We start from the raw sequence: 26,961 nt of genomic DNA, 5'->3' as shown, positions 1-26,961 counted from the left end.
CTACTTTCATGCCTAAAGTGGTTTCCAAAGTGGCTTTAAATCAAACTATTCACTTGCCAATGTTTTTCCCCAATCCTCAAAATAAGGGGGAAAGGATCTTGCATTCCTTGGATGTACACAGACAACTACGTTTTTACCTGGACAGAACCAAGGACATTAGGAAATCAGAGCAATTATTTGTTTCTTATGCTTCAAGCTCCGAAGGTAAAGCCATTTCAAAACAGACCATTTCTAAATGGATTGCTCATGGAATCAGATTTTGCTATTCTCACCAATGAAAGCAAATCCCAAGGAGTATAAGGACTCACTCTACCAGAGCTGCTGCTACTTCAGCTGCCTTCCTCAGGGGCGTTCCTACCAAAGACATTTTGGAAGCTGCTACTTGGAGTTCAGTGCATACTTTTTCCAAGCACTACAATCTCCCTCTCTACTCTAAGTCTAGGGCAGGCTTTGCTTCTGCTGTCTTGCAGGGCCTTTTAGCCACCCCCCCTACTTTATGACCACCTACCTTTTATTCTGCTTTGGGATTCTACCCTACAGTCATGATTGCAACAGTGAAACACGATGAACATAGTACAGTTGTGTACACTTACCATAAATGTAGATGTTCGAGTGTCTTCACTGTTGCAGTCTGGGTTACCCTCCCTCCTGTCCCCTCTTATTTTTTCTTTTGTGTGGTTCCCTTCTTCACCCTTCTTTTGAGGTGTATTTGCAAAGGGTATGGGATCTTACTCATTTTGGAACACCTGACATCTGGGGCAAGAAAAGCTGGAGAACATGGCGTCGGCTGTCAGCTGCTCTGACGTCAGAGAGCATGGCTGAGCAGCCGATGCCAGACCCAGACTTTGGGATTCTGGCTGACCGAGGACTGCCTGCCGGCGAGGGAGAACCCTACAGTCATGATTGCAACAGTGAAGACACTCTAACATCTACATTTATGGTAAGTGTACACAACTGTACTTTTTATTACCCTACCCACCTTGGTAAAGTGGATTTTGCATGCAGGCAAGTAGCAGTAAGCAGACACTCCTTTTCTGTTCCTACCTGCACCATGTGGCATCCTTATTCCCCCTGCCTTTATTTACTGCATTCTTCTTCTTCTTCGTTTGGCTGTTCCCATTAGGGCTCACCACAATGGATCATTTATTTCCATTTCTTCCTGTCCTCCGCATCTTGCTGTTTCACACCAACCACCTGCATGTTCTCTCACCACATCCATAAACCTTACTTAAGCCTTCCTGTTTTCCTCTTACCTGGCAGCTCCATCCTTAGCCTCCTTTTCCCAATATACCCAGCATCCCTCTTCAGCACATGTCCAAACAAGTGCAGTCTCGCCTCTCTGGCTTTGTCTCCAATCCGTCCAACCTGAGCTGGTACTCTAATATATTGATTCCTAATCCTGTCCAGCCTAGTCTCACCCAGTGCAAATCTTAACATCTTTAACTCTGTCACCTCCAGCTCAGATTCCGGCCTTTTTGTCAATGCCACAGTCTCCACTCATATAACATAGCCTCTTGTAGACCTTCACTTTCACTCTTACTGGTAACTGTCTGTCACAAATCACTCCTGCCACTCTTCTCCACCCATTCCACCCTGCCTGTACTCTCTTCTTCACCTCTCTTCCACACTCACCATTACTCTGAACTGTTAATCACAAGTATTTAAACTCATCCACCTTCTCCAACTCTACTCCCTGCATCCTCACCATTTCTCTAGCCTCCCTCTCATTCACACACACATATTTTGTCTTAGTCCTGCTGACCTTCATTCCTCTCCTCTCTAGAGCATATCTCCACCTCTCCAGGGTCTCCTCAACCTGTTCCCTACTCTCACTACAGATCACAATGTCATCTGCAAACATCATAGTCCATGGGGACTCCTGTCTGATCTCATCTATCAACCTGTCCATCACAATTGCAAATAAGAAAGGGCTCGGAGCTGATCCTTGATGTAATCCTGCCCCCACATTAAACACATCTGTCATTCTACTGCTGACCTCACCACTGTCACAATGCCCTAAACATACTCACCACTGTCACAATAGCCTCGTGCATATCCTGTACCACTCTTACATACGTTTCTGCCACTCCTGACTTCCTCTTACAATACCACAGCTCCTCTCTGGGCACCCTGTTTTATGCTTTCTCTAAGTCCACAAAGACACACAATGCAACTCCTTCTGACATTCTCTATACTTCTCCATCAACACACTCAGTGCAAACATCGTATCTGTAGTGCTCTTTCCCGGCATGAAACCATACTGCTGATCACTAATCATCACCTCCCTTCTTAACCTAGCTTCCACTACTCTTTCCCATAACTTCATGCTGTGACTGATCAGTTTTTATTCCTCTTTAGTTACTACAGCTCTGCACATCACCCTTATTCTTAAAAATCAGTACCAAATACTTCTCTTCTCCCGAGGCATCCTCTCACTTTCCAAGATTTCATTAAACAATCTGGTTAAATACTCCACTGTAATCTCTCCTAAATACCTCCATGCTTACACAGATATGTCATCTGGACCAACAGCCTTTCCATTCTTCATCCTCTTCATAGCTGTCCGTACTTCCTCTTTGCTAATCCGTTGCACTTCCTGATTTAGTATCCCGACAACATCCAACCTTCTCTCCCTCTCATTCTTTTCATTCATCAGCCCCTCATAGTACTCTTTCCATCTGCTCAACACACTCTCCTCACTTGTATGTTTCCCTCATACTTTCTTACCTTTACCTGCTGCACATATTTCCCAGCTCTGTCTAGACAATCAGTACAGGTCCTTTTCTCCCTCCTTTTTGTCCAGCCTTTTATGCAACTCTCCATGTGCCTTATCCTTAGCCTTCACCACATCTCTCTTTGTCATACTCCTCATATCCTTGTACTCCTGTATACTTTCTTCATCTCTCTGACAATTCTACTTTTCCCTTTTTCTCCGTATACTCTCCTGTATTTTCTTGTTCTACCACCAAGTCTCCTTGTCCTCCTTCCTCTGGCCAGATGTCACACCAAGCACTTTTCTAGCTGTCTCCCTTACCATCTCTGCTGTAGTTACCCAGCTTTTCGGTAATTCTTCACTGCCATCCAGTGCCTGTCTTAACTTCTTAACTTTTCCCTGAACTCCACCTCGCAATCACCCTTTTTCAACTTCCACCATTTGATCCTTGGCACTGCACCACTACTATATCCAACTCACTCCAAAGTTTTTCTTTCTCATCCATTGCACACCCAGCTTGTGGAGCATATGCACTAACAACATTCATCATCATGCCATCAATTTTCCAACTTCATAAACATCACTCTATTTGACACTCTCTTATACTATTCCTTCTATTCTTTAAGGATAACCCCACCCCATTTCTCCTCCCATCCACATCATGATAGAACAATTTGAACCTGCCTTCCAATACACCTGGCCCTACTCCCCTTCCATCTAGTCTCCTGCACACATGATGTGTCAACCTTACTTGTCTCCATCATATCAGCTAGCCATCTTCCTATACCAGTCAATACTGCCAACATTCAATGTTCTTACCTTCATTACCACACTTCTAACCTTCCTCCTCTCTTCCTACCTTCAGGCATGCCTCCCCCCTCTTCTCCTTTGGCCAGCAGTAGCCCAGTTTCCACCAACACCCTGTTGGCTAACAGTACTGGTGGGGATTGTTGTTAACCCGGGCCTCGACTGATCCGGTATGAATATTTATATTTCTGTCCACATACGTCATTTGGCAAAAGTTTTACACTGGGTTCCCTTCCTGACAGTCTCAGTCACTGCATTCTAATACCCTTATTAGTGAAACATAAAGTCAGTACCAGCTAAGATGTTATCTTTTGTTTCTTATGCTCTCTGCTTTTGATTGACTTTCATGGCCTTTCCAATAATGATGGTGTGCTTCTTGTAGGTGCCACATATGTACCTGTTTAGGATGGATCAGTGTAAATTGCACAAAATGATACAGTTAAAATGACATTCATTCATACCACCAAAGTGGAATTGCATTTAACTGACACTTCAGTTTGGAAATTTGTGTTTTGTAGATGTGCTACTGTTAACATGACTGTAGACAAAAAATAAAAATGATTTGTAAAGGGTGTATGTGGAAGTGCATGTGTTAATTTGTACCCATTTTCTTTATATCTTTGTTTGAGGGGCTACACAAGAACTGCTGGATTTATTTGTAATATCTAAAAGTAATACAAGAGCTCAACAGTTATGACTTCTTCCAAGATATTCTTAATAAGAGATGACCTCAACTTCGACTCTCATATCAATAACACCATAAAATTAGTTAATAAAAAAATAGGATCCCTTTACAGAATCAAACCTTTCCTAACACCTACAGCAAGGTCCACCATTGCTAGATCTCACCTAATCTCCACTCTTCTCTATGCTTCCCCCATTTACACTAATCTTTCCAAAAACAACATGAGGAAACTAGAAACATCCTATCATAACATAGCTCGATTCGCTGTTGGATCTCTTTTTCGAACTCATCACTGCTTAAACCTAAAAGAACTAGGCTGGATTGAACTTCCTAACCAACTTGTACTTCAACAGATCTTAATTGCTTATAAGATTCTTTATCAGCTAACCAACACACCAATACTTTCTAACCTTATTTCTCCATACAACAACCTGAAACAACTACGATCTTCTAATAAACTTCTGATTAATATTACCAAACCTAACAATAATGCAGGTGACAGTTTATTCTCAAACACTTTTGGCAAAACATGGAATAAACTACCCTCTGATATCACTTCTTTAACCTCTTTCCAACTTTTAAAATATCAACTAAAAATCTATCTTAATAAACACTGGCTTTGCTCCTGCACTAATCCAGACTAATGCTAACTCTTTTCTCTACCATTATCCTCGATAAAAAAAAACTATATTTTATTTTGTATATTATCTGTTTAACTTGCTATGATGTCATGTAACCTTTTATGCCAATTTATTTTTTATCCTTTTATATTATCTGTTTCTATTGCTATGTTTCTCATGTAACCATTTATGCCTTTTTTGTGAAAATGTACAACTTATGGAGCTTTTCTCCCCGGGCCTCTACTGAAAACGGACATATATCCAGTTGGACTAGCCCGGTCAACAAATGCAAAATAAAAATAAATAAAATAAATAAAGTATTGTTAAATAGCAGATATTGTTCCAGAGGTCCTTGGAGTGAGGGATATGCACGTCCTTTGACTGTTTGCCATACATTAAACTTTTTACAGGTACACAGCAGAAAGGCAGATTTCAAAAGTTCTGTTTGGCTGTTTTTGTTGCATTTTTTTCTTAATATTTCTGGATGTTCCGCCAGCCATTTTGGCAGTGTAAATGGTTATTTTTAAAAAGCTGAGTATTACTAAGTGCACATTTTATGTATCACGGTTAAAAATATAATTTTTTTGTATACTACCTGCCATCCTGTATGTATTATAATGGCTACCTGGATTTTTTTTTTCTTTTCTTTTCATAGTGGGATCCCAGAATCGGTTCCTATATATTGTGTGAACAGACAGTGCTCATCTGGCTTGCAGGCTGTAATCAACATAGCAGGTACATTGCTACTCTTTAGATGTATGAGTAATTGATGTATGAATAATTGACTGTAAATCAAGTTATAAAGAAAGAAGGTATACTTTTAAGGTTTATAACGGTCTGCAATGATTTTCTTACAGGTGGCATCAGGAATGGCTCTTATGACATTGGGATGGCCTGTGGGTGAGATATTTTAACTCCTTATTGAGTAACGAATTAAACTGACCATGGGACGCTGTCATCTTTCTGTACAACATATGAAGGAAATGAGGGAACATTCATTCACAACCTGTGGAAAACAAAACTGTCATTGCATTTTAGTGTAGTGTAGTTTTTGATATTTGTGAAGCTTGCTTAGTTTCAGCTTAGTAAAAAGTGCCTCTATTTTGCATTCTGAACTGAGTTAGTAAAATGGAGTTTGTGAATGCTAGAATTACCTTATTTTATTTAGTTTTATTAAGATTAGTGGACTGTACTTGCATAAATGGGTGTGCCTTCGTTGAAGGTTGGGCGTTGAGCTGGCACTTCGGCGTTTCGTAAAAAAAATCTACTTCCAATCATTAGCGAACCGCAGTTCTGCTGTAGCCGAAAGACAAACAACAACTTTAGGAGTCCATCTATAGCTGCCAACTGTTATTTGTAGAGAATAATTTATAGTCCGATTATTACAGTAAGTTGTCAGTAAATTAATTACAGCAAAAAACATTTTAATGTCTATTAGTTATGTAGTGATTTAGTTGTAAAATCCCTAAAAATTGGAAAAATTACAGAAAATTACAGTCAGCTGCCTGTCGGGTGCCAGGATCCACCACATAACGCATGCACTCAAGTCACTCCACAACAAGTACAAATATGACTCTGTCATTGTCCATGTTGGAGTGAATGACTTGAGACGTACCTCCCTGGACTATGTGAAAAGAGACATGGAAGAGCTCTCGGATCATGTGGCCCAGGCAGGTATGACCCTAGCCCTGAGTAGCATCCTGCCTTCGCCCAGAATGATACCACAATATAAGGATAAAATGATTGACTTCCAACAACTGGCTAAGCTTATGGTGTCATTCAAAGGGGATCCAGTATCTGTCTGCCTGGGATGACATGATTGACAGACCACGATGCTTTGCCAGAGATGGTCTGCACCTGTCACCCCTGGGATTCCGGTTACTGGCTAAGGCTCTTGCCACCCCTATAGTGCCTTTTTTTAGACAAACTTCAAAGGACAAAACCACCACCGTAACAGGTACAAGCATGCAAAATCTGAAGGTAATGCTACTCAATGCTAGAAGTCTAAACCTCAAAATGCACTCTCTCGAGGCACTCGTAAAAATGGAGAACATCGATATCTGTGCAGTAACTGAGACCTGGTTCAAGGCTCCAGAGAGCACCCCTGCAATACCAGGCTACAACTCTTACCACACTTTTCGGCCAACAAACCAGGACCGAAACACTAAAGGTGGAAGAGTGTCAATATTCACCAAGGATATTCACACCACCAGGCTAGTTGGCCAACACAATGTGTCTGAAATTCTCCAAGTGCAACTAACACTAGTTAAGACTGCAATCCAAATAGTAGCTTGCTACAGATCCCCCACCATACCCCAAGATTCTCACTACACCTTTCTAGACATACTGGAAAATATTAAGATAGAACCAAACACCCTAATACTCTGTGATTTTAACTACCCTGCCATTAACTGGGAAAACTACTCATGTCCCAACACCTTTGCGCAACGGTTCTTGGAATTCATAAATTCCAATGCCCTGGATCAACTAATCCATAGTCCCACCAGGGGCTCCAATATCCTAGACCTGGTCATTACCAACATGGGAAATCAATGCTCTATACCTATGGTCACCCCCTCGTTAGTCAGGTCTGACCATAAGCTAATCACCCTTAACATCCACATCCCACCCCCACCCCCCAGTAAAGAAACCACCATAAAAAAACTTCTCCAAAGCCAACTTCATGCTACTCAAGTCCGAAGTGACAAACTTCATAACACCCATGCAGATGGAAACTGAAAGTTCAACTGCTGAATCCTACACTAAGGCACTGTGCGAGCACATCCACTTATGCATGAATCGTGCCATCCCAAATAGAACCAAAATGCTCTCATCCAAAAAAAGGAAGCCAATCTGGTGGTCCCCTGCCATAAACAAACTTTACAACAAAAGGAAGAAACTTTTGCAGAAAAGAGGAAAATCCCAGGATGCAAAAAACTCCCTTACTAGCCTCAGTAAGAAACTGAGATGCCTCATAAAATCCTCCAAAGCTAGTTACGAAAATAAAATTGCCAAAGATTCCAAAGACAACCACAAAGCATTCTATAACTATGTCAAGAATCTAAATGGCAATGCTCAGGTCTGCTCTGAGCTAAAACAGAATGGTATTAAATATACTGATCCAAAGGATATTGCCAATATCCTGGCAGATCGATTCAGTGCCAACGTCACCCCCCTCTCACCCCCTAAATGGCCCATCTCAATACCGGAAGATTGCCAAATTCCAGTAATAACGGCCACACAGGTACAAAACGCACTCTCTTAAAGCCAAGAATACAGCATCCATGGGACCAGATGACATCCCGGGCTGTGTACTACATGAACTACAATATGAACTGGCACCTCACCTAAGTGTCATGTTTAATCATAGCCTCACCTCAGGTTTCGTGCCCATTGAGTGGCGCAGAGCTACAGTTATCCCAATCCACAAGGGGGGATCCACCTTGGATCCTGGAAACTACCGTCCCATCAGTCTGACAAGCCTTATCTGCAAGGCCATGGGCGTATTATCATGGAACTTATAAACAAAGACATTGGCAACCTTCAAACACTGGACCCCACCCAGTTTGGGTTTGTGAAGGGCCGATCTTGTCTCCTGAACCTGATTGACTTCTTTGAATCAGTCTCCAGAGCCATGGACAAGGGTAAGGTGGTCCACACAGCCTATCTAGACCTTGCCAAGGCCTTTGACACCATCCCCCACTCTGGAATCATAGATAAACTTACTAAGTTGGGCATTAATCCCTATGTCACCCAATGGGTTGCTAAATGGCTTACTGATGGAACCCACACTGTAAAAGTAGCCGACTCCAAATCCAGCTCCAGACAAGTGACAAGTGGAGTACCTCAGGGTTCAGTCCTGGGGCCGCTCTTGTTTGGCTTCTACTTCTCTGAAGTACAGGTCAACACTAAGGGACTCTGGCTAACAAAGTTTGCAGATGACTGCAAACTGGGAGCCATTATTGAATCCCAAATGATGTGGATACTCTACAAAAGGGCCTTACAGAAACAGATGCTTGGTGCCAGAGCCATGGGCTCAAGCTCAATGCCAAGAAATGTATTGTTATCCCCTTTGGGAAAAAACATGTATCCATGAATTACCATATAGGTGGCAGTACACTAAACACAGAAAGTGTGATAAGAGACTTAGGGACACAGGTGGACAGTGGTCTCACCTTCGATAACCACATCGCCACAACAGTCAGGAAATCCTTCTATGTGGCACACCTCATCACTAAGGGCTTTTCATCCAGAAAGAAGGCGGTCATTGTCCCACTGTACTCATCCCTCATTAGACCCATTATAGAATACAATGCCCCATTTGGTATGTACCTCTCAAGACATCTGCAACAACTGGAAAGGCCTCAGAAATACCTCACTAAAAGAATCACAGGCCTAAAGCAGATGGCCTATGCTGACCGCCTTAAAAAACTCCAGCTATACTCTGTCGCATATCGTCTACTCAGAGGCGATCGCTGCTTAACATACAAGTCCATGTCAAACCTAGAGCTGTTGGACATGCTACACTTAAAGAAATCCCAGTCCCTCAGAGCTACACGCTCCAGGGATCTAAACCTTGTCATCACAATAAACAAAACATGTTGGAGGGATAGGTTCCTGACCCAGAGACTCCCCAGACTCTGGAATAGATTGCCCATACATGTCAAGCAGAGTGCCTCTTTGGACCTCTTCGAGAGGAACCTGGACAATTGGATGAGAGAAAGGAAATTCACCCCAGGGATCACGTCAGTCGCCCTGCTAGACAGGGGTACAGGAAAGTAAATAATGTGGGAAGAAATAGCCAGGGAATTGTTATGGCTAGGCTTGTATAGGCCCTAGGGCTGATAGCCTAGTACCAACCTATGAACCTATGAAAAATGTAATACAGGTGAATATCAATGAAGAAAGCCTGAGCTAAAAATGAATGCAACACTAAAATGGTACAGTCTTTCCTAGAATCTGTGTTAAGTATTGTATGAGGCTGTTGTGTTGTGTCTTTCGGCTTTTCCCGGTTAAGGGTTGCCACAGCGGAACTCCAGTCCGCTAATGATTGGCAGTAGATTTTTACGTGCCGAGTTGCCAGCCCTGACGCACAACCTTCAACGAAGGTACGCCCATTCACGCACATCTCCACACAGAAGACACTCTAGCTGAGAATCGAACAGGACAACGTCTTACTGTGAGGCAACAACGCTACCACAGCACCACCACCGCAGTTATTGTATGAAGTACTAAACAAAAAAAAAAAAACAAGCAGATTAAGTCAAAATGGGTTGCAAGTTTATTGTTTAGAAATGAAATGTATGAATGGAGAGAATTTGCTATTCTGGAGGCAGTGACGGAAACTGCTTTTGAAGAACATGACCGTTGAAGGGGTGGAATGATAAGAACTGATTTTAACGGAGTTAAAGGTCTGAGTATCTTGTTGTGCCTTCTGTAGAAGGTTTGTGAGAATGAAGTATTTTCAGTAGATGTACACACAAGTATAGAAAGTGCATGTATAGCCTGTTTAATGCTGCATAAGGAACATGTTGATCTTCAGAAACATAACACTGCGCTCCTCTTGTTTGGTGAAAGAACACACAAACTGGTATAAATCTGAAACTTTTTAACATTAGCTGAGGTTGTTACCAGTTACTGAAAGAGAGTGCAATTAGCATGCTTTTTGCTAGTGAATGTTTTGAAGGGAACATCATATCTGTTTTAATGTTAAGACGTTACAGTTAATATGATTAGTATGGAGGCAGAAGGGCAGTATGGGATTCCTTAAGTATTTGTATTATGCAAGCTAATGTGTGAGCTTAGTGGGAGATGGGTTGGAATGAGAGAATTTATGGATGCTTATTTTTGGGAGTTACCAGCAATATGATCTTGCCTTTCTTGATATTTTTAGCTATAGTGAGTATAGCCACATCCACAACCCCTTTTTCCCACTTTTGCACAAGGGCTCAGGGTATTACTTCAACAATGACAATCATCTAGAGACCAGAATTACACCACTGTGTGGCTAGCCTTGCCACAGTAGTTCTGCCACACCACACACTCACATCTATGGCCAATTTAGAGTGCTTAATCCATCTACTGCATGTCTTTGGAATTGGGAAAAAAACAGAGCACCCAGAGGAAACCCATGGTAACACAGGGTAGACATGCAGACTCCACACACAAGGCACCCCAGCTGGGAATCGAGCTAGGAACCTCTTGCTGCAAGGCGACAAAACTATCTGCTGTGCCACTCTGTCTCCCCTACTTAAGTAGTAAGTTGCTCAACAGTGAGTATAGTCACATGACCAAGTTATTGTAATGTATTAGCATTTTATATATTTGTGGGTAATATTTATTGTCTGTTCACCCGGGCCCCACGTGCAAAATGGGAAAAGGGGTTGAGGATGAATGGGTGGATTTATTGTCTGTTCACATAATCAAGTCATCTGTTTATCTACATACAGTGTACAAAGGATTTGTCCAGGTAAAATTACTTTAGTTATTAGGTCTAGGACAGTCTCTCTTTAATACCCTCCCTGTGGGAGGAACAAAGACGGAACACTCATCCATCTACCTACTTAACTGAATAAACTACTAGAAACTTCAACAAGGAGCCTTTATTCCTCCAAGACAAAAATCCACTACTTAGACACCGATAAACTGTTTAAGATGCAAACCAGGTCGCAATAAGAGCACAGCTTCCAACAATATAGATAAAAGTCACAGTTTAATGAACGAGTTATAGAGTGAGCGTAAAATCCAATACACGCTTTCGGCAAGGACTTTGTCCTACCTTCATCAGACAAACAAGTGTAAAAATATCAGTTAGCAATATATATATCCATTAATTGTTAAAATATCCAATCATGGTGAAATGCATTTCAAGTGATTACACATTGTCATGGAAACCTCAAGGCATATGTGCAACTGCCATTAGTGTCTTAAAGACACAAAAAAAATATATACGATCTTACAATCATATTTACATTTCCTGATTATAAATATATTGTTTACACATTGCATTACATCTTTATTAAAAATGCCGGATATACGAACATCAATATGCCATTAATAAAAAAGATGTCAATAATGCGCTCGCTAGGCATATAATTGAAAATGAAGGGCACTTTTTCAGTTTTGTAATTTTGCAAAAAGGCATTGTAAACAATAGGGGGGGTCCATGGCAGATTTTACTGGAATTCAATGAACTCCTCTGGCAAATTCGTACCAGAGCTTATATCAATCCAGGGATAAATGAAACGTTATCGATTTAAACCAGTATTAAAGTTATTGGCATGCAATAGATGAGATTGTTGTTTTCCAAGTATGTCACATAACCAAACTTTCATCAATTTTAAATTTATTTTACCTGCATTTTAAACAGGTAATTAAATGTATAGTTTACAGTATTAATTTTAGTATAGATTTTAATACAATTTTATTAGCAATATTTGATACATAATTCATTTTTAATAAAGATGTAATGCAATGTGTTCATTCATTAAACTGTGACTTTTATCTATATTGTTGGAAGCTGTGCTCTTATTGCGACCTGGTTTGCATCTTAAACAGTTTATCAGCCTTTATTCCTCCCACAGGGGGAGTTTGATGAAAGCTTGACCATCAGCTGCTTGGCTTTCTCCCATGATCCTTGTAATCTTCCTGGCGCTATATAATGGAAAGGAAGAAGACTAAATGGGTTTGCACCATTACTACCCTCTGGCTGAGGGCATCCTTGGTCACTAGGAATGGCACTACCAAGTAGAGCCAGACTGACCCGTGCACTAAGGCTTTTTTTTTTCTAAGCCTTACCGCAGTGTGCTAGCGTTATACGTTGTTAGGCTAGTGGGGCATTAGGTTTGGAATGAGAATGTGCCTGCCGTACATCAGTAGAATAGCCATGCCTCCTTGGTCCTTCCTACACATCCACCCCTGTGGTCTCTGTGGGTGATCTTGGGTCTCTACCTGGGCTTAAGAGATCCAACCCCATGGCATACTTCATCCCTACCACAATAGGCACATCATCTTCCCTGGCAGCTGTCTTATGCCAGAGTTGCTAATCATTCCTAGGTCAGCTGGGATGTAATTAGCGCTTTATTCTTCTACATTACCTCATCTGCTACATTACCTCATCTGTAAGAAACATAAACTGTAGTTTTAACACAGCTTTTAAACCATATTTGAAGTATGTTATATAATCATTATAATGGTAACATGATTAGAAAGAGAACTTTTGTGAGGTCTGTGAAGATAGCTGCTGTCAAGCTGCCTTTTCCTTGTACTCCAGGATATTATTGGTGAAACACTGGAAAGGGGTGGGAATGACCTATCCTTTATGGAACCATTGCCGTTGTGTACAAAGGTTATTTTTTAAATGTTTTTGCAATTGTGTAGTTCCTGTCTTTTCAGATAGCCTTAGATTAGCTTAGAAGTATGGGATAAGGTGGCTGAAAGATCTGGTGTTAGCGGGCTGTTGATTTTAGCAGGATGTTAAGCCTGCCGTTTTTCAAACATTAGAATGTTAAGCCTGCCATTTTTTAAACATTAGAAAATGAGCCAGTTTCCAAGGATACATTGATTATGTGTTAAGCAAGCAATAATGTTTAGCAGGCTGAATGTGTCATTGTGTAAATAACTGCCACTCAGGCGTATTCTGAGGCCCAATGCCACAGCTTGGAGGGTTTTTACACCCCTGGAAGGGCATTATTTATTCAGTAATACAGACCCTGGAATGCATTATTGCTTTTAAGGAATGGGCTATATGTTAAATTGTTTTGTATTTGTTTGTTTTTGTTTAATTACTATAAATATATATATGTGTGTGTGTATATATATATATATATATATATATATATATATATATGTGTGTGTGTGTATTTATGTGTGTGTGTGTGTGTGTGTGTGTGTATGTATATGTATACATATATATATGTATATAAATAGTGTGTGTGTATATGTATGTATATATGTATAAATGTGTATATATATATATATATATATATATATATATATATATATATATATATTCTACTATTCACTGAAAGCACATTTCACTGAAACAAATTTGACTGTGCACAATTCAATGAAAGCTCAATTCACTGAAACACATTTTACTGAAAGTTATATATGGCCTTTTCCCCACTGTAGTGCGACCCTGGAGTTAGTATATATAGTACGGGGGTGTGGGGGGCATAGCCCCCCACATATTTTAAGTATATATTATGTTCCGAGAACAGTAATATGTTGGAATTGCAAGTATCCATGTATATAGTTCAAAATATTTAATATGTGCCCCCCACACCCCCCTTACTATATATATATATATATACTAACTCCAGGGTCACACTACAGTGGGGAAAAGGCCATATATAACTTTCACTGAAATGTGTTTCAGTGAATTGTGTTTTCAGTGAATTGAGCTTTCAGTGAAAAGTGCACACTAATTTGATTTTCAGTGAAATGTGCTTTCAGTGAATAGTAGTAGACCCATATATATATATATATATATATATATATATATATATATATATATATATATATAGATATAGATATATATATATAGATATATATATATATATATATATATAAAATATAAAATAATTTTTATGTAAATTAATTCCTCCGCCTACCGTTTCAGATTTGCTGTACTATATATAGGCAAATCACTGTGGGTTGAAGTCACTAAATAATTGGTTACATTTGAGTTTTAGACTTCATCATAGCTCTCAACTAATCAGGAACAAATTCAGAACTTATTAGGGGCACTTTTTTTTTAAATATTAGTACTGTTTAATTTTAGACATTGATAGAATAAGAGACTGTGAATTAATATACATTTTCTGAAGTAAAAAGTGTGTAATTCTGTTTTATGCCATTGTCTGTTAAGTGTAATTCATTACCGTTTCTCCAAAAGTCTTCAGTTTTAGGAGGAATTAAGGGAGGCAGAGCTAAAAAACTGAGTCAAAATCAGGGGTCTCTCCTGAAAATCAGGGACAGGTGATAGGTGTAGACTTTATATCCATGTTAACATATGCATGTTAACATAAATCATATTATTGTAGCACTTTCTGATTTTGTAAGAGCAGTATGTAAAATCTGTCCCTGTTTGTAAGCCTTTGTTCCCCCATCATTTTAGACTTTATCCAAATTTCTTGCATTAAATGTTGAGAGGTATGCATACCTTTTAAAAGATTTGAATCCACTGCTCGATCAGTCTGTCTTTGTCTCTCACACACACACACACACACACACACACACACACACACACACACACACACACACACACACACACACACACACACTCTCACTCTTCCGCTTTCATGCAAGCAAGTACCTATACAATCACATGCAGATGTAAACATAGACACACTCATATACACACACTTTTTTCTATTTTTGTATTATCCATTTGTTTTAATTTTACACTTGCTAAACAGCAAAATCACTGCTTAGCCAGAGTAAAATAATGGCTCGATCGCTCTCACTGTTACTTTTTATGCATGCATACACTCGTATAAAGACGTACAGTTTTCTATTTTTTTTCTTATACTCACTAAACAGCAGAAGCGCTATTAAATGAGTGTAAAATAATGTCTCGGTTACAGTCCAAGCTCCATGACAGTTTTTAATATGCTGTTGTGAAGTGGCAGAGTTGTTTTTCAGTGGACATTACCTGTACATTAACACCCTACTGGAGCAGATTTAATCTGCAGTCAGTGTGAAAAGGGAACTCCTTTGGTAGACAGCAGTTTTATTTCAGTCTTAGCCTCCCATTTTTCCTTCCAGCTCCAGCATATTCTGTAACTACAGCCTCTTCATATTTTGTTGGGGGGGGGTATATATCTGTGGGAGTAAGATTGCTTTGGAACAAAAAAAGAGAAACCAAAACACATAAACAGCAACACATGCTCTCAACTCTCTCAACTCTCTCAATCATCTGTTGATCCCAGAGTCATTACAAGTGGTTACAGACAACGCCACAGTAATGTGGTACATAAATGAGGGAAACTAGATCTTATCCTCTGTGCAGACTAGCTATGGTAGCTTGGTTTATAGCTTTTCAGCACAGTTTCACTCTACAGTTGCCTTGCATCCTCTCCGAGCAACATTTTGTTGCAGACCAGCTAGACCAAGACAGACCGTCATAAATGGAAACTGAATCAGAGGGCCTTTCAGAAATTAATCCATCTGTGGGAAACAGCTCAGATATCTGCTTCCATTCACAAAAATCAGTTGGCAAAAATCTGCTCCAAGATTCTATGCAAGAAGGCCTAGAAAAATTCTCTTTTCCTGGGACCGAAATTTTCCTGTATGGTTTCCTACCCTTTCCACTGGTATCCAGAGTCATACTGACGATTCAGGATTCTTCACAGATCACTGTAATGACTTCCTTCTGTCCTAGGTAACAGTGGTTCTTCTTTTGTAAATGGACAAAGGCAGTTACCAAAATCTTCCACACAGTTTGCACCCATCACAGGACAGGGGGTGTTTGCATCCTAACCCAAAACAACTGCAACTAACTGCCTGTGTGATATATTTTGATACCTTTGATGCACCTATTTTCTGTGGATGTGCAACAGGTATTACATGAGGTGAGAAAGCTGCTACCAGGAAATTATATGTTAGCAAATGTAAAAAGTTTTCTAGTTGCTACAAAGACAAGAACAAGGACCCTCTCAATGCCAGTATTTCTCTGATTTTACCTTAATTGTGGGAGTTACCTTCTGGCTTACTTCTCTATCACAAGTCATTTCAGCATGTCTGCCCATGGATCTTCCCCTTTCGATGCACTGCCATGTTAAAATGTTTTTGGAAGGGGCGTTAATATACCAAGCCTCCTAGAAAACAGGAGGCTCCTGCTTGGGGTTTGAGCGTTGTTTTAGAAGACTTAACTCTTAGTCTATTTGAACCAGCTTGCCAGCCTGATTTTGAAGTTCTTAACATGGAAAACAGTTTGGCTGATTGCTCTGACTTCTGCAAAAAGTATCCAAGTTGCAGGCTCTTATGGTGGGTCAACCTCATCTCATCTTCTGGAAAGATAAGGTTTCCTTAAGGACTAATCCTTCCTTTATGCCTAAAGTGTCATTTGAATTTACATTGAGCCAATCTATCCATTTCCCTTTCTTCTTTCCAGGACCTTAAAACAAAGGAGAAAGGGAAAGGATTCTCCATACTTTGGATGCCCTCAGGCAACTCTGATACTATCTTCATAGAACGAAAATTTTCAGAAATTCTGATAGTTCATTTCTTTTGAAAGTAAAACAAAAAAAAAAGACCACCATTTCTCAAAACTGTCAACCTCCAAATGGTTGTCTCTTGCTATTACCTTTTGTTATACCCACTACAATAAGGCAATTCCAAGAAGGGTCAAGGCTCTATCTACCAGAGTCATGGCTTCATCTGTGGCTCTTTGGAAAGGGGTGGATTTTAGAAGTATTTTAGAATAACATCATGGTCCTATGTGAATACCTTTACAAAGTACTACAAACTAGATTCCTTCTCCAGCCCTAGAGCTGGCTTTGCTGGGAACTTTTTCCAGGGGCTCTTTGACCTGCAGCCTTCCTTCTCACCGTTGAATAAACTTCGCTGATCTACCCATATAGCTGAGGCTTTTACAGCAGTGATGAATCAATGAACATAGTACAAACTACTGAAACCGCCAAGAGCCAAGGTTAAAAACTGCCAATTTATTTAAAATGTTAAATGAACCACGCTTTTCGTCCTACTCAATTGTAGGACTTCATTAGAAGTACAAAGTGTTCATTAATTACAGCCTTTTATAAACTTCGCGCCAAGCAGTATCTCATGAGAATCATCCATTTCTTAAAGTGAGATACGGTGATTAACAATATTGATAGACATTAAAATTATTTATGGATTCAATAAATCCACAAATTAAAAACATTTATGTAACGTGAATGTATTTATTCATTCACTCATTTTAAGCGATTCGGATGCTGCAGAATTGATTGTAACAATGTTGTTGAAGTTTTTTAAGTTGTGGATTTATTGAATCATCATCTTCTTTTGGCTGTTCCCATTAGGGGTCGCCACAGCAGATCACCTGTTTCCATTTCTTCCTGTCCTCTGCATCTTGCTCTGTCACACCAACCACCTGCATGTCCTCTCTCACCACATCCATAAACCTTATCTTAGGCCTTCCTCTTTTCCTGTTACCTGGTAGCTTCATCCTTAGCATCTTTTTCCCAATATACTCAGCATCCCTCCTCAGCACATGTCCAAAACAACGTAATCGTGCCTCTCTGGCTTTGTCTCCAAACCTTCCAACCTGGGCTGACCCATACTTGTTCCTAATCCTGTCCACCCTCGACACACCCAGTGCAAATCTTAACATCTTTAATTCTGCCACATCAAGCTCTGACTCCTGCCTTTTTGTCATTGCTACTCACTGTATCTCACTTTAAGAAAAGGATGATTCTTGTGAGATACTGCTTGGTGCGAAGTTTATAAAAGGCTGTAATTAATGAACATTTTGTATTTCTGATGAAGTCCTACAATTGAGTAGGACGAAGCATGGTTCATTTAACGTTTTAAATAAATCAGCATTTTTTAACCTTGGCTCTTGGCGGTTTCAGTAGTTCGTTTTTGTGTAATGAACATAGTACAGTTGTGTGAGTAAATTTACCATAACAATACATGTTCAAGTGATTGCTACTGCAGTAGCCACTCCCTCCATTCACCCCCCCTTTTATTTTTGTACGTTTGTGTTGGAAGGGTGAGGACTTGTATGTTTATTTTCTTAGCATTGACCTTTTCAGGGCTCTTGCCTGCCTGCCTCAGTTGGCATGAAAGCCCTTAAGGGCTTGGCACTCAAACCTCTCCTTCAGCTCTGCTTGACCTTCTTAATGGTTTGGGTGTGTGGAAGGTGCACTTGTGCTTTGGAAGCTATCCGGCTGTTCTATCCTATTCAAAATATAACCTGTATAGCCAAGGCTATTGCAGCTGTTAGTTTTCTTGTAAAGTTTTAACTTTTTTGCGTGTGTGTGTGTGTGTGTGTGTGTGTGTGTGTGTGTGTGTGTGTGTGTGTGTGTGTGTGTATATGTATATGTATATGTATATATATATATATATATATATATATAATGGACATTATATAGATATATATATATATGGCCATTATTAGCTTCTTAACTCCTTACATAACTTACAGTTTGGATGTAAAATACTTCCTCCAAAAAATGAAATATTCTGCACCAACTTTGAAAAATGTAAAAAAAAAAAAAAAAAAAAAAAAAATTATATCTGTGTGTGTGTGTGTATGTATGCTGTAATAAACGTGAAACAGTTTATCAAGTAGCCCACTTTCTAAACAGAGTAATGCCCTCTGGGGTGGCTGTTGCAGGAAAACAACTGACTATCCAGGAGTGTGAGCTTCATAGCATCTCTTGGTAGTCTGTTATTTCACTAGAATACCCACCTTGCTCACTAGAGTACACACCTTGCTTTCCCTGCCTAGCATTATTTCTTCCTGGTTTTCTTTTTGCATAGGTTTCTCAACTCAACAGTAGTCTTGCAGTAGGTTAGGGATTTTTCGGTTTTATATAGTTTCTAGTCTTGTATCATTCATAGCAGTTAATTATCTAAGCTTATTAAACCAGGGCACAATTTGTTCAGTATGTGTAATTTTGAGGGAGAGAATTTGTTTAGAGGGGTAGAAGTACATTTTGGAGGTACTGTAAGGCACTTTTGATATCAGTTTGTTTCATAACTTGTGTCCTGTTTGTTAAAGCTAAATTGTACAGTAGTTATGAGAGATCTTTTATGTAAGACAGTGATAGGTTAGCAGTGTACTTGTGGAATGTTTAAAAACGATTGAGAAGGTTGTTGAGATAAGGTTGTAGTCACTTAGAAGACAAGGAAGAATGGATGGGTTTATGATTTTAGAAATTGTTTTTAGCCAGTCTGTGAGAGAGTGATTTCCAGTTTGTAATTTGTTCCCTCATAAAATTATTTAAATCTGTCCTTTTATGTCTTTTTATTTATTTAAAGTATCTGTGATTGTCCTCCTAATGCCTGTATTATATATATTTTTTGTTTTTGTTGTTTGCTGTTTAAACCTTCTTATAGGTTCATATGTGTATTCTAGGCCAATAACCGCTGGGGCCTTTTTAAGCCTAGCCATGCATCCCAAATCTCTGACAAGTTCTGGTACAGTTAAGTGTAAGCAAGGGTGTGGGAGATGAAACCTTTACAAGCAGGGCCATGGAGATAAACCATTTACAGGCTGTCTGACCATTAGAGACAAAGGTGCCAAAACAGGGGTGAATTTCTCATTGCTTTCTAGTTGTCCAAGTTACACTTGAATTGGGTTAAAGAGGAACTCTGCTTTACATGCCTCAGTTTATTAAACGTCGGTTTTTGGATCATCATTAACTACTTTATCTCCCCAAATTCTTGCTAAGTATTTTGTTGTTCTTTCTCATATTCCTCCAAATGTCATCGTTATAAATTCTTTCTGCCTCCACCTCAGTTTAATTCATTTGTTCTGCTATACATTAAACCCTTGATCTTTAAATCTGCATTCCATTTCATCTTCCTAGCCTAACCATAACTGAATTTGCCAAAGGTTCGCTTCATTGTCTCTTTAGTTAATTCTCTTTTTTTTCCTCATTTTCCATTCTTCAAGCAATACATTTGCAGTTTACTAGTTTTACTCCATCCCACCAAGTTATTTGAAGTTCCTGTTTGTAGTGCCACTTGATTTTATTTATCTTTTTTGTTTATATTTTTGCTTCAGGGACATTTCCTTCCACTTATAATATGTTGATTTCCAGTTTATTTTCTAATTTTTCTCTTACTTTGATTCAAGTTATTGCTGGATATTGCTGGATTCGTTACATAGCTATTCCTTATAAAAATATCTGTTACGCTCCACAAGCAGTGCTCCTTTACTATGAACATAGCCGATCCACTTGAATCTGTTAGTATATTTCTTTTGTAAGTGAATTATCTAATTTCTTTAGTTCTTTCTACATATTTATGAAGTTTCTTTTTTTCAGTCATTACTTTAAACCAGTACTTGTTTTTACATGTTTTCTTTAGATATTCAGATTTTCCATATTTATTAGCCATTATTGAGTCAGTAGATTAAACTCGCCTACTACTAACTGATGGCATGTCCATATAGATTTGGTTCCTGCATGTCAAAAAAAACTTTAGAATTCTGGAACATCTCTTGTTTGGGTACTACATGTCCAGTCCCCCATTTCTTTGGGTTCAGTTGATCAACAACTTGTTCATCAAGTGGTAATGTATCAAAGTCAGAAATAACTTTTTGGGGAAACTCTGGTGTTTTTTTTGTTGCCCTGTGTCATCCATGTGGCAGGACACCTCCCATCTCCAAACGTTAAGTATACCTACTCCTACATCATACAACAGTGGAGAAAAAAGTAATCTACACTATTGGTAAAAGTTGTTTAATTCCAATTACTTCTGCTGATGATCACTAGAGTAGTCAACAAAAAGACGCATTCCAATTTCTTTTCTTTTCTTTTGTGTAACTGTTTTTTTCCATCGCCCTTTTCCATTTTTTTTATTTTCTTAGTCACCGACCCCAACCATTTTTAAAATAAAGTTGCTACAACTCTTCTCTCACCACATGCTTTATGATCTGTTATTTGTTAAAGGATAATCACTTATTTTTAGTTTATTTTTTTATTTCTGTATCCTTTGTTTTCTTGTCTTGTAACAATACTATCTATCCTTCTGTCTTTAATCTTGAAAAACTTTATTTTCATAGGATGTGGTGATGTTCTTCATCTCACATTGCTGCAGTCCTGACACTTGGGTAGTCCGCTGTCCCAGTCGGCCCGAATACCAAAGTATAAGGCTGACGTCGGTCAAGGCGCATTAGTCTGACGTCAGGACGTCAGGGTACAAATGTGCATGACCGACGTCATTTCCTCAGTCTTTTTTGCCGCATGGTCCGATGCAGAAGCAATTTTGCAAGTGCAGGTTGGCGTTCTGAGATTTTCCGAAGTCGGAGTTTCAGACCGAATCCAAGTTGGCTAAGTACCCCGTTGGGGAATATTTTGTTTTTTTCTTGCCTCAGTATTTTACCGGATGTCAGAAAAAGTGAATAACTGTATTTCTTGTGGGAAACAGATACCTCATAGGGATTACCATACCTTGTGTATACCTTGCTTAGGGCCTGAGCACGACGTTGTTGGCTGTCGCTCTTGTGCTAGATTTAACAAACGCACTATAAAGAGGAGATTAGATTGTGCCAGGTTAGTGTTTGGGAAGCGGTGTAATTATAAAATGCCGTCGGATGCTCCGACGCCTGCTTCGTCAAACAAGCGCAAGGACAAAACAGCAAAGCCTAGGCTGGAAGAACCGTCCGTACCGGACGTCGGTTCTTTAGAGGGCTCGGTGGAGCCAGAAGTTCAGCCAGAAATTTCTTTGGAATCCCAGGGAGAGACTTTATTACTGCAAGATGTGACCTCTCAGGAGGTAGGCCAGGCGGAAGGGGCTTCTCAGGTAGCTGTTCTTCCCTCCCTTCCTAAGGTGGTTAGGCCCTCCCCTGCTGTTTCCAAGGCTTCTCCCAGGGGCAGGCCAGGTTTTGTTTCTGGTGTTACCCCTAGTTCTTCAGGGTCTGTACTTAAGAAGCATATGCTTAAGATGGCAGAAGATTTGATTACAATGATTAGAGGTTCTATGCCCCCTCCTGATAAGAGGCCTAGGGTGGAACCTGAGCTTGGGAGTTTTGAGCAGTGTTCGGATGCTTCTGAGTCTTCGGCTGAAGACTTGCAGGAGTATTCCCTTTACTCTTCATTCCATGAGGGAGCATTTTAAATGGGAAGGTCAGGATTTTTCTGATTCCAGGAAAAGGCTTAGGGAATTTTTGTTTCTACCCCAGCATAGGCCTTTAGCTATACCTCCTGTTCTAGATGTGGTGGAGGATGTTTTTGCAGAGGCTTCTCTGAACCCTGATTCTTTGCCTCCTGCTCCAGTTAAACCGGATAGATATTATAGGGTGCCTGAAGCTCATAAGTATCTTTTTAAGAGTCCTAGGGCAGACCCAGAAACTGTTTCTCAGGGGCCTAAAGGTGTTAAGGCTTCTGTTGTTAAAAATCCTGTTCCTCCTGATAAAGAGGCGAGGGCTTTGGATAGATGGGGAAAGAAAGTGTATACTTCCTCCACTTTGGCCATGAGAGCTTTGAATTGCCAGTTTCACATGTTGAAATACCAAAATTATCTCCTTTCACAATTAAAGTCTAAGGTAGATGCTTTGGCGGAAGGTATTGAGTGTAAAGAGTTGCAGGATTTAGTTCATGTTTCTGAACAGGTGGGTAAGCATTCTTTGCAATGTGGTTTTGATGCTGTGCAGGCCTCTTCGAGGGTGGCTGCCACTGGTTCGGTTCTTCGCAGGCACGCCTGGCTGAGGGATCAGAATTTAGCTGAGCATGTGAAGACAAGGATTTTAGATGCTCCTTTACAATCTGATGTGTTGTTTGGTTCGCCTGTGGAAGCAGTTCTAAAGAAAATGGAAGACAAGGCTAAGTCTATGCAGACTGTTAAAGATTTTTGCAGGTTCAGCCTCCAGTTTAGTAGAAATTGGCCTACCAAGGGGTGGACATATCCTGCTTATGATTCCCAGTCTAGGGGTAGGTCTAGACGTGGTAGGGGCAGAGCTCAAGGTTCTTTTAGGCCTAGAACAGGGAGTTCACCTGCACAGTCTTCTGGTGAGGGCAGGGGTCAGTCCTTTCGTAAACAGACCCAATAACCTGCCTTTTCAGCTGCCAGAATCTTCTCGTCTGGCAGCACCTTTGGGAGGAAGGTTGGCACTTTTCAAAGAAAACTGGAGTTTAATTACCCAAGACAGATGGGTATTGGATATCATTCACCACGGTTACAGGTTTTATTTCCATACCTTGCCTCCTTTCAAAGGCATGCCAGACATTCCTCCTCAACAAAGGAAAGAGGCTCACAGGCAAATTTCTCTGTTGCTCCAAATAGGGGCCATTCAGCCGGTTCCTGTGCCAGAAAGGGGCCTAGGATTTTATTCTCGCCTGTTCCTAGTACCAAAAAAGGGGAACACGTGGAGACCAATTTTGGATCTGTCTATCCTCAACACTTATCTGGACATTCCCAAGTTCAAAATGTTGACATTACAACAGCTTTTACCTCTGCTGGGCAAAGATCACTGGATGGTAACTTTGGATCTCAAGGAAGCTTACCTTCATGTTCCTATCAGACTACTTTGCAGGAAGTATCTGCGTTTCGAGCTGGGAATTCTCATTATCAGTTCTCTGCATTGCCCTTTGGCTTATCCACTGCCCAGAGTATTCACAAAGGTTCTGGCTCCAGTGATAGCTTTCTTCAGGCTAAAAGGAATACAAATCTATCCTTATTTGGACGATTGCCTGCTTCTGGCTCAAGGAAGGGACGTGCTTCTTCAGCATTTGGAATATGTGATAGCAGTGCTAAGATGCCTAGGGTATTCTGTGAAGCGAAATAAAGTCCAGTCTAGTACCCTCTCAAGACATGTGCTTTCTGGGTGTGAGACTGAATACAGCAACCCAGATGGCCTTTTAACCCCGGACAAACAAAAGAATCTTTCTCTTTACTTCCATCAACTATCTCATCAGTCCGGGCTGACTGCAAGGACAGTCCTTCAAGCCTTAGGGTTCATGGCATCTTGTATTCTGGTACTTCCCAATGCCAAACTGCATATGAGGAAGCTACAGTGGTATCTCAAAAATGTATGGACACAGCACTGCCAGGATTTGGACACTGTCATTCAAATAATACCTTGCATTCAAAAGGAATTTCTGTGGTGGGCTCAGGAATGTCACCTAAACAAGGGACTCTCTGTGACCCGGCCAGAGGCGAGTCAGATTCTAACGACAGATGCCTCAGACACAGCTTGGGGAGCTCATCTGAATGGAAAGTGGATACAAGACAAGTGGCCTGCCAGACTGCAGCATCTACATATCAACATGAAGGAGATGTTAGCAGTCCAGTTTGCATTACTGGCTTTCAAGGATTTACTTCTTCCAGGGCAGGTGTTGATTCTAACAGACAACACAACTGTCATGTGGTACATCAACAAACAAGGGGGAACACATTCTTATCCTCTATGCAGGCAAGCAATGATTTTGTGGGAGACTGCGTTAAGCTTGCAACTGAATCTTCAAGCAAGGTTTCTGCCAGGAGCACAGAACTCCTTAGCAGATGTGTTAAGCAGGCAAATCATGGATCCCCACGAGTGGAAACTGGATCTTCATGTATTTCAGACATTGACAGTGTCCTGGGGAACTCCAGACATAGATCTGTTCGCTTCTCCACTAAACCACCAGCTGCCAAAGTTTTGCACAAAAAGGTTTCATCACACAGCCTGGAAAGTGGATGCTCTTTCTTTCAGTTGGAAAAATCTTCATGTGTATGCCTTTCCACCTCTGCCTCTCCTCCCAAAGGTACTCCTAAAGGTCAGACAAGACAAGTCAAGGATGATTTTAATAGCTCCAGATTGGCCTCGGCAGCACTGGTACCCATTACTGAGGAGTCTGGTAAGGAAGCCTCCATGGCCCTTACCTTTGATTCCACACCTATTGTCTCAGAAGGACGGGCATCTACTCAATGTCAAGCTTCACTCTCTTCATCTAACAGCCTGGCATATTCTGTTTTGAACCATAGCAGGTCTCAGCTTCCTCAACAAGTTTTGAATGTGATTATGGAAGCCAGAAGACCTAGTACAAGGAAAGTGTACGCAGGAAAATGGAAGAGATTTTTATTTTGGTGTGCAGCAAAGGATTTGGATGTTTCTGAGCCAAATTTGAGTGTGGCTCTTCAATATCTTACTGAGTTATTGGACAAAGGTTTGTCTTTCTCTTCCATTAAGATTCATGCTGCAGCAATTTCAGCTCACTATGATTGTGACCCACCATTGTTTTCTCATCCTTTGTTCAAGCAATTTCTTAGAGGGGCAAAGAATATAAGACCCCCACGTAGAGCTCCTACTCCTGCTTGGGACCTCAATTTTGTGTTGGAGAAACTCACTCTACAACCTTTTGAGCCTGCAGCTACTGCTGAATTGAAATATTTGTCATGGAAGACTGCTTTTTTGTTAGCCATTACCTCTGCAAGAAGGGTGTCTGAATTGCAGGCCCTTATGGCGGTTGAGCCTTTCCTGGTTTTTTCATAAGGATAGGGTATCTTTACGTACTAATCCTTCCTTTATGCCTAAAGTGGTTTCTAGTGTAGCTTTAAACCAAACTATTCATTTACCTACCTTTTATGCAAATCCCCAAAATAAGGGGGAAAAGATTTTGCACACTTTAGATGTACACAGGCAATTACGTTATTATTTAAGCAGGACTAAGGATTTTAGGCAGTCTCAGCAGTTGTTTGTTTCTTTTGCTTTGAGTTCTCAGGGTAAGCCTGTGTCAAAACAAACTATTTCTAAGTGGATTGGGTTTTGCATTACCTTCTGTTACTCCCATCATGGCAAGGAGATTCCAGCTGGGATTAGGCCTCATTCCACTAGGGCTACTGCCACTTCAACAGCATTTCTAAGGGGGGGTGGCAACTAAGGATATTTTGGAGGCAGCTACTTGGAGTTCAGTGCATACCTTCTCTAAGCATTACCACCTTCCTCTCTACTCTAAATCTAGGGCTGGTTTTGCCACTGCTATTTTACAGGGCATGTTGTCAGCTCCTGCTTCTTTGTGATTTGCCATCCTCCCTTACCTCTGCTTTGGGATTCTACCCAAGTGTCAGGACTGCAGCAATGTGAGATGAAGAACATAGTACAGTTTTGTACCTACCATAAATGTAGATGTTCGAAGATCCACATTGCTGCAGTCCAATTTACCCTCCCTCCTTCCCCTCTGTGTTTAGGGGTGGTTGTGTGGGTAGGTTTGTACCTGGCTGACTTTGTATATATTGTACATATATTTGGTACAGGGATGTTTGGTGTGTTGTTGTTTTTTGGTTTGGCCTTATCTTTTTAGGGTCTTCTGACATCTGGGGCAAGAAAAGACTGAGGAAATGACGTCGGTCATGCGCATTTGTACCCTGACGTCCTGACGTCAGACTAATGCGCCTTGACCGACGTCAGCCTTATACTTTGGTATTCGGGCCGACTGGGACAGAGGACTACCCAAGTGTCAGGACTGCAGCAATGTGGA

The 26,961-nt window shown here is 40.5% G+C and overlaps 1 protein-coding gene across 1 annotated transcript in view; it reads left to right on the top strand.

Moving 5' to 3' along the window:
- The window catches only part of ACAA1 (acetyl-CoA acyltransferase 1), a 353,926-nt gene that overhangs the window by 100,407 nt on the left and 226,558 nt on the right, over positions 1-26,961 (top strand). Inside the window, exons 4-5 of the mRNA XM_044067562.1 lie at positions 5,481-5,560; positions 5,683-5,725. Of these exons, the coding sequence (XP_043923497.1) occupies positions 5,481-5,560; positions 5,683-5,725 (123 nt within the window). The remainder of the gene's footprint in view (positions 1-5,480; positions 5,561-5,682; positions 5,726-26,961) is intronic.

This window comes from Protopterus annectens, chromosome 3.part1 (assembly GCF_019279795.1).
Source record: "Protopterus annectens isolate FY-2018-M chromosome 3.part1, PAN1.0, whole genome shotgun sequence".
Classification (NCBI taxonomy): Eukaryota; Metazoa; Chordata; order Ceratodontiformes; family Protopteridae; genus Protopterus; species Protopterus annectens.
This window is presented reverse-complemented; position numbering and strand designations above follow the sequence as displayed.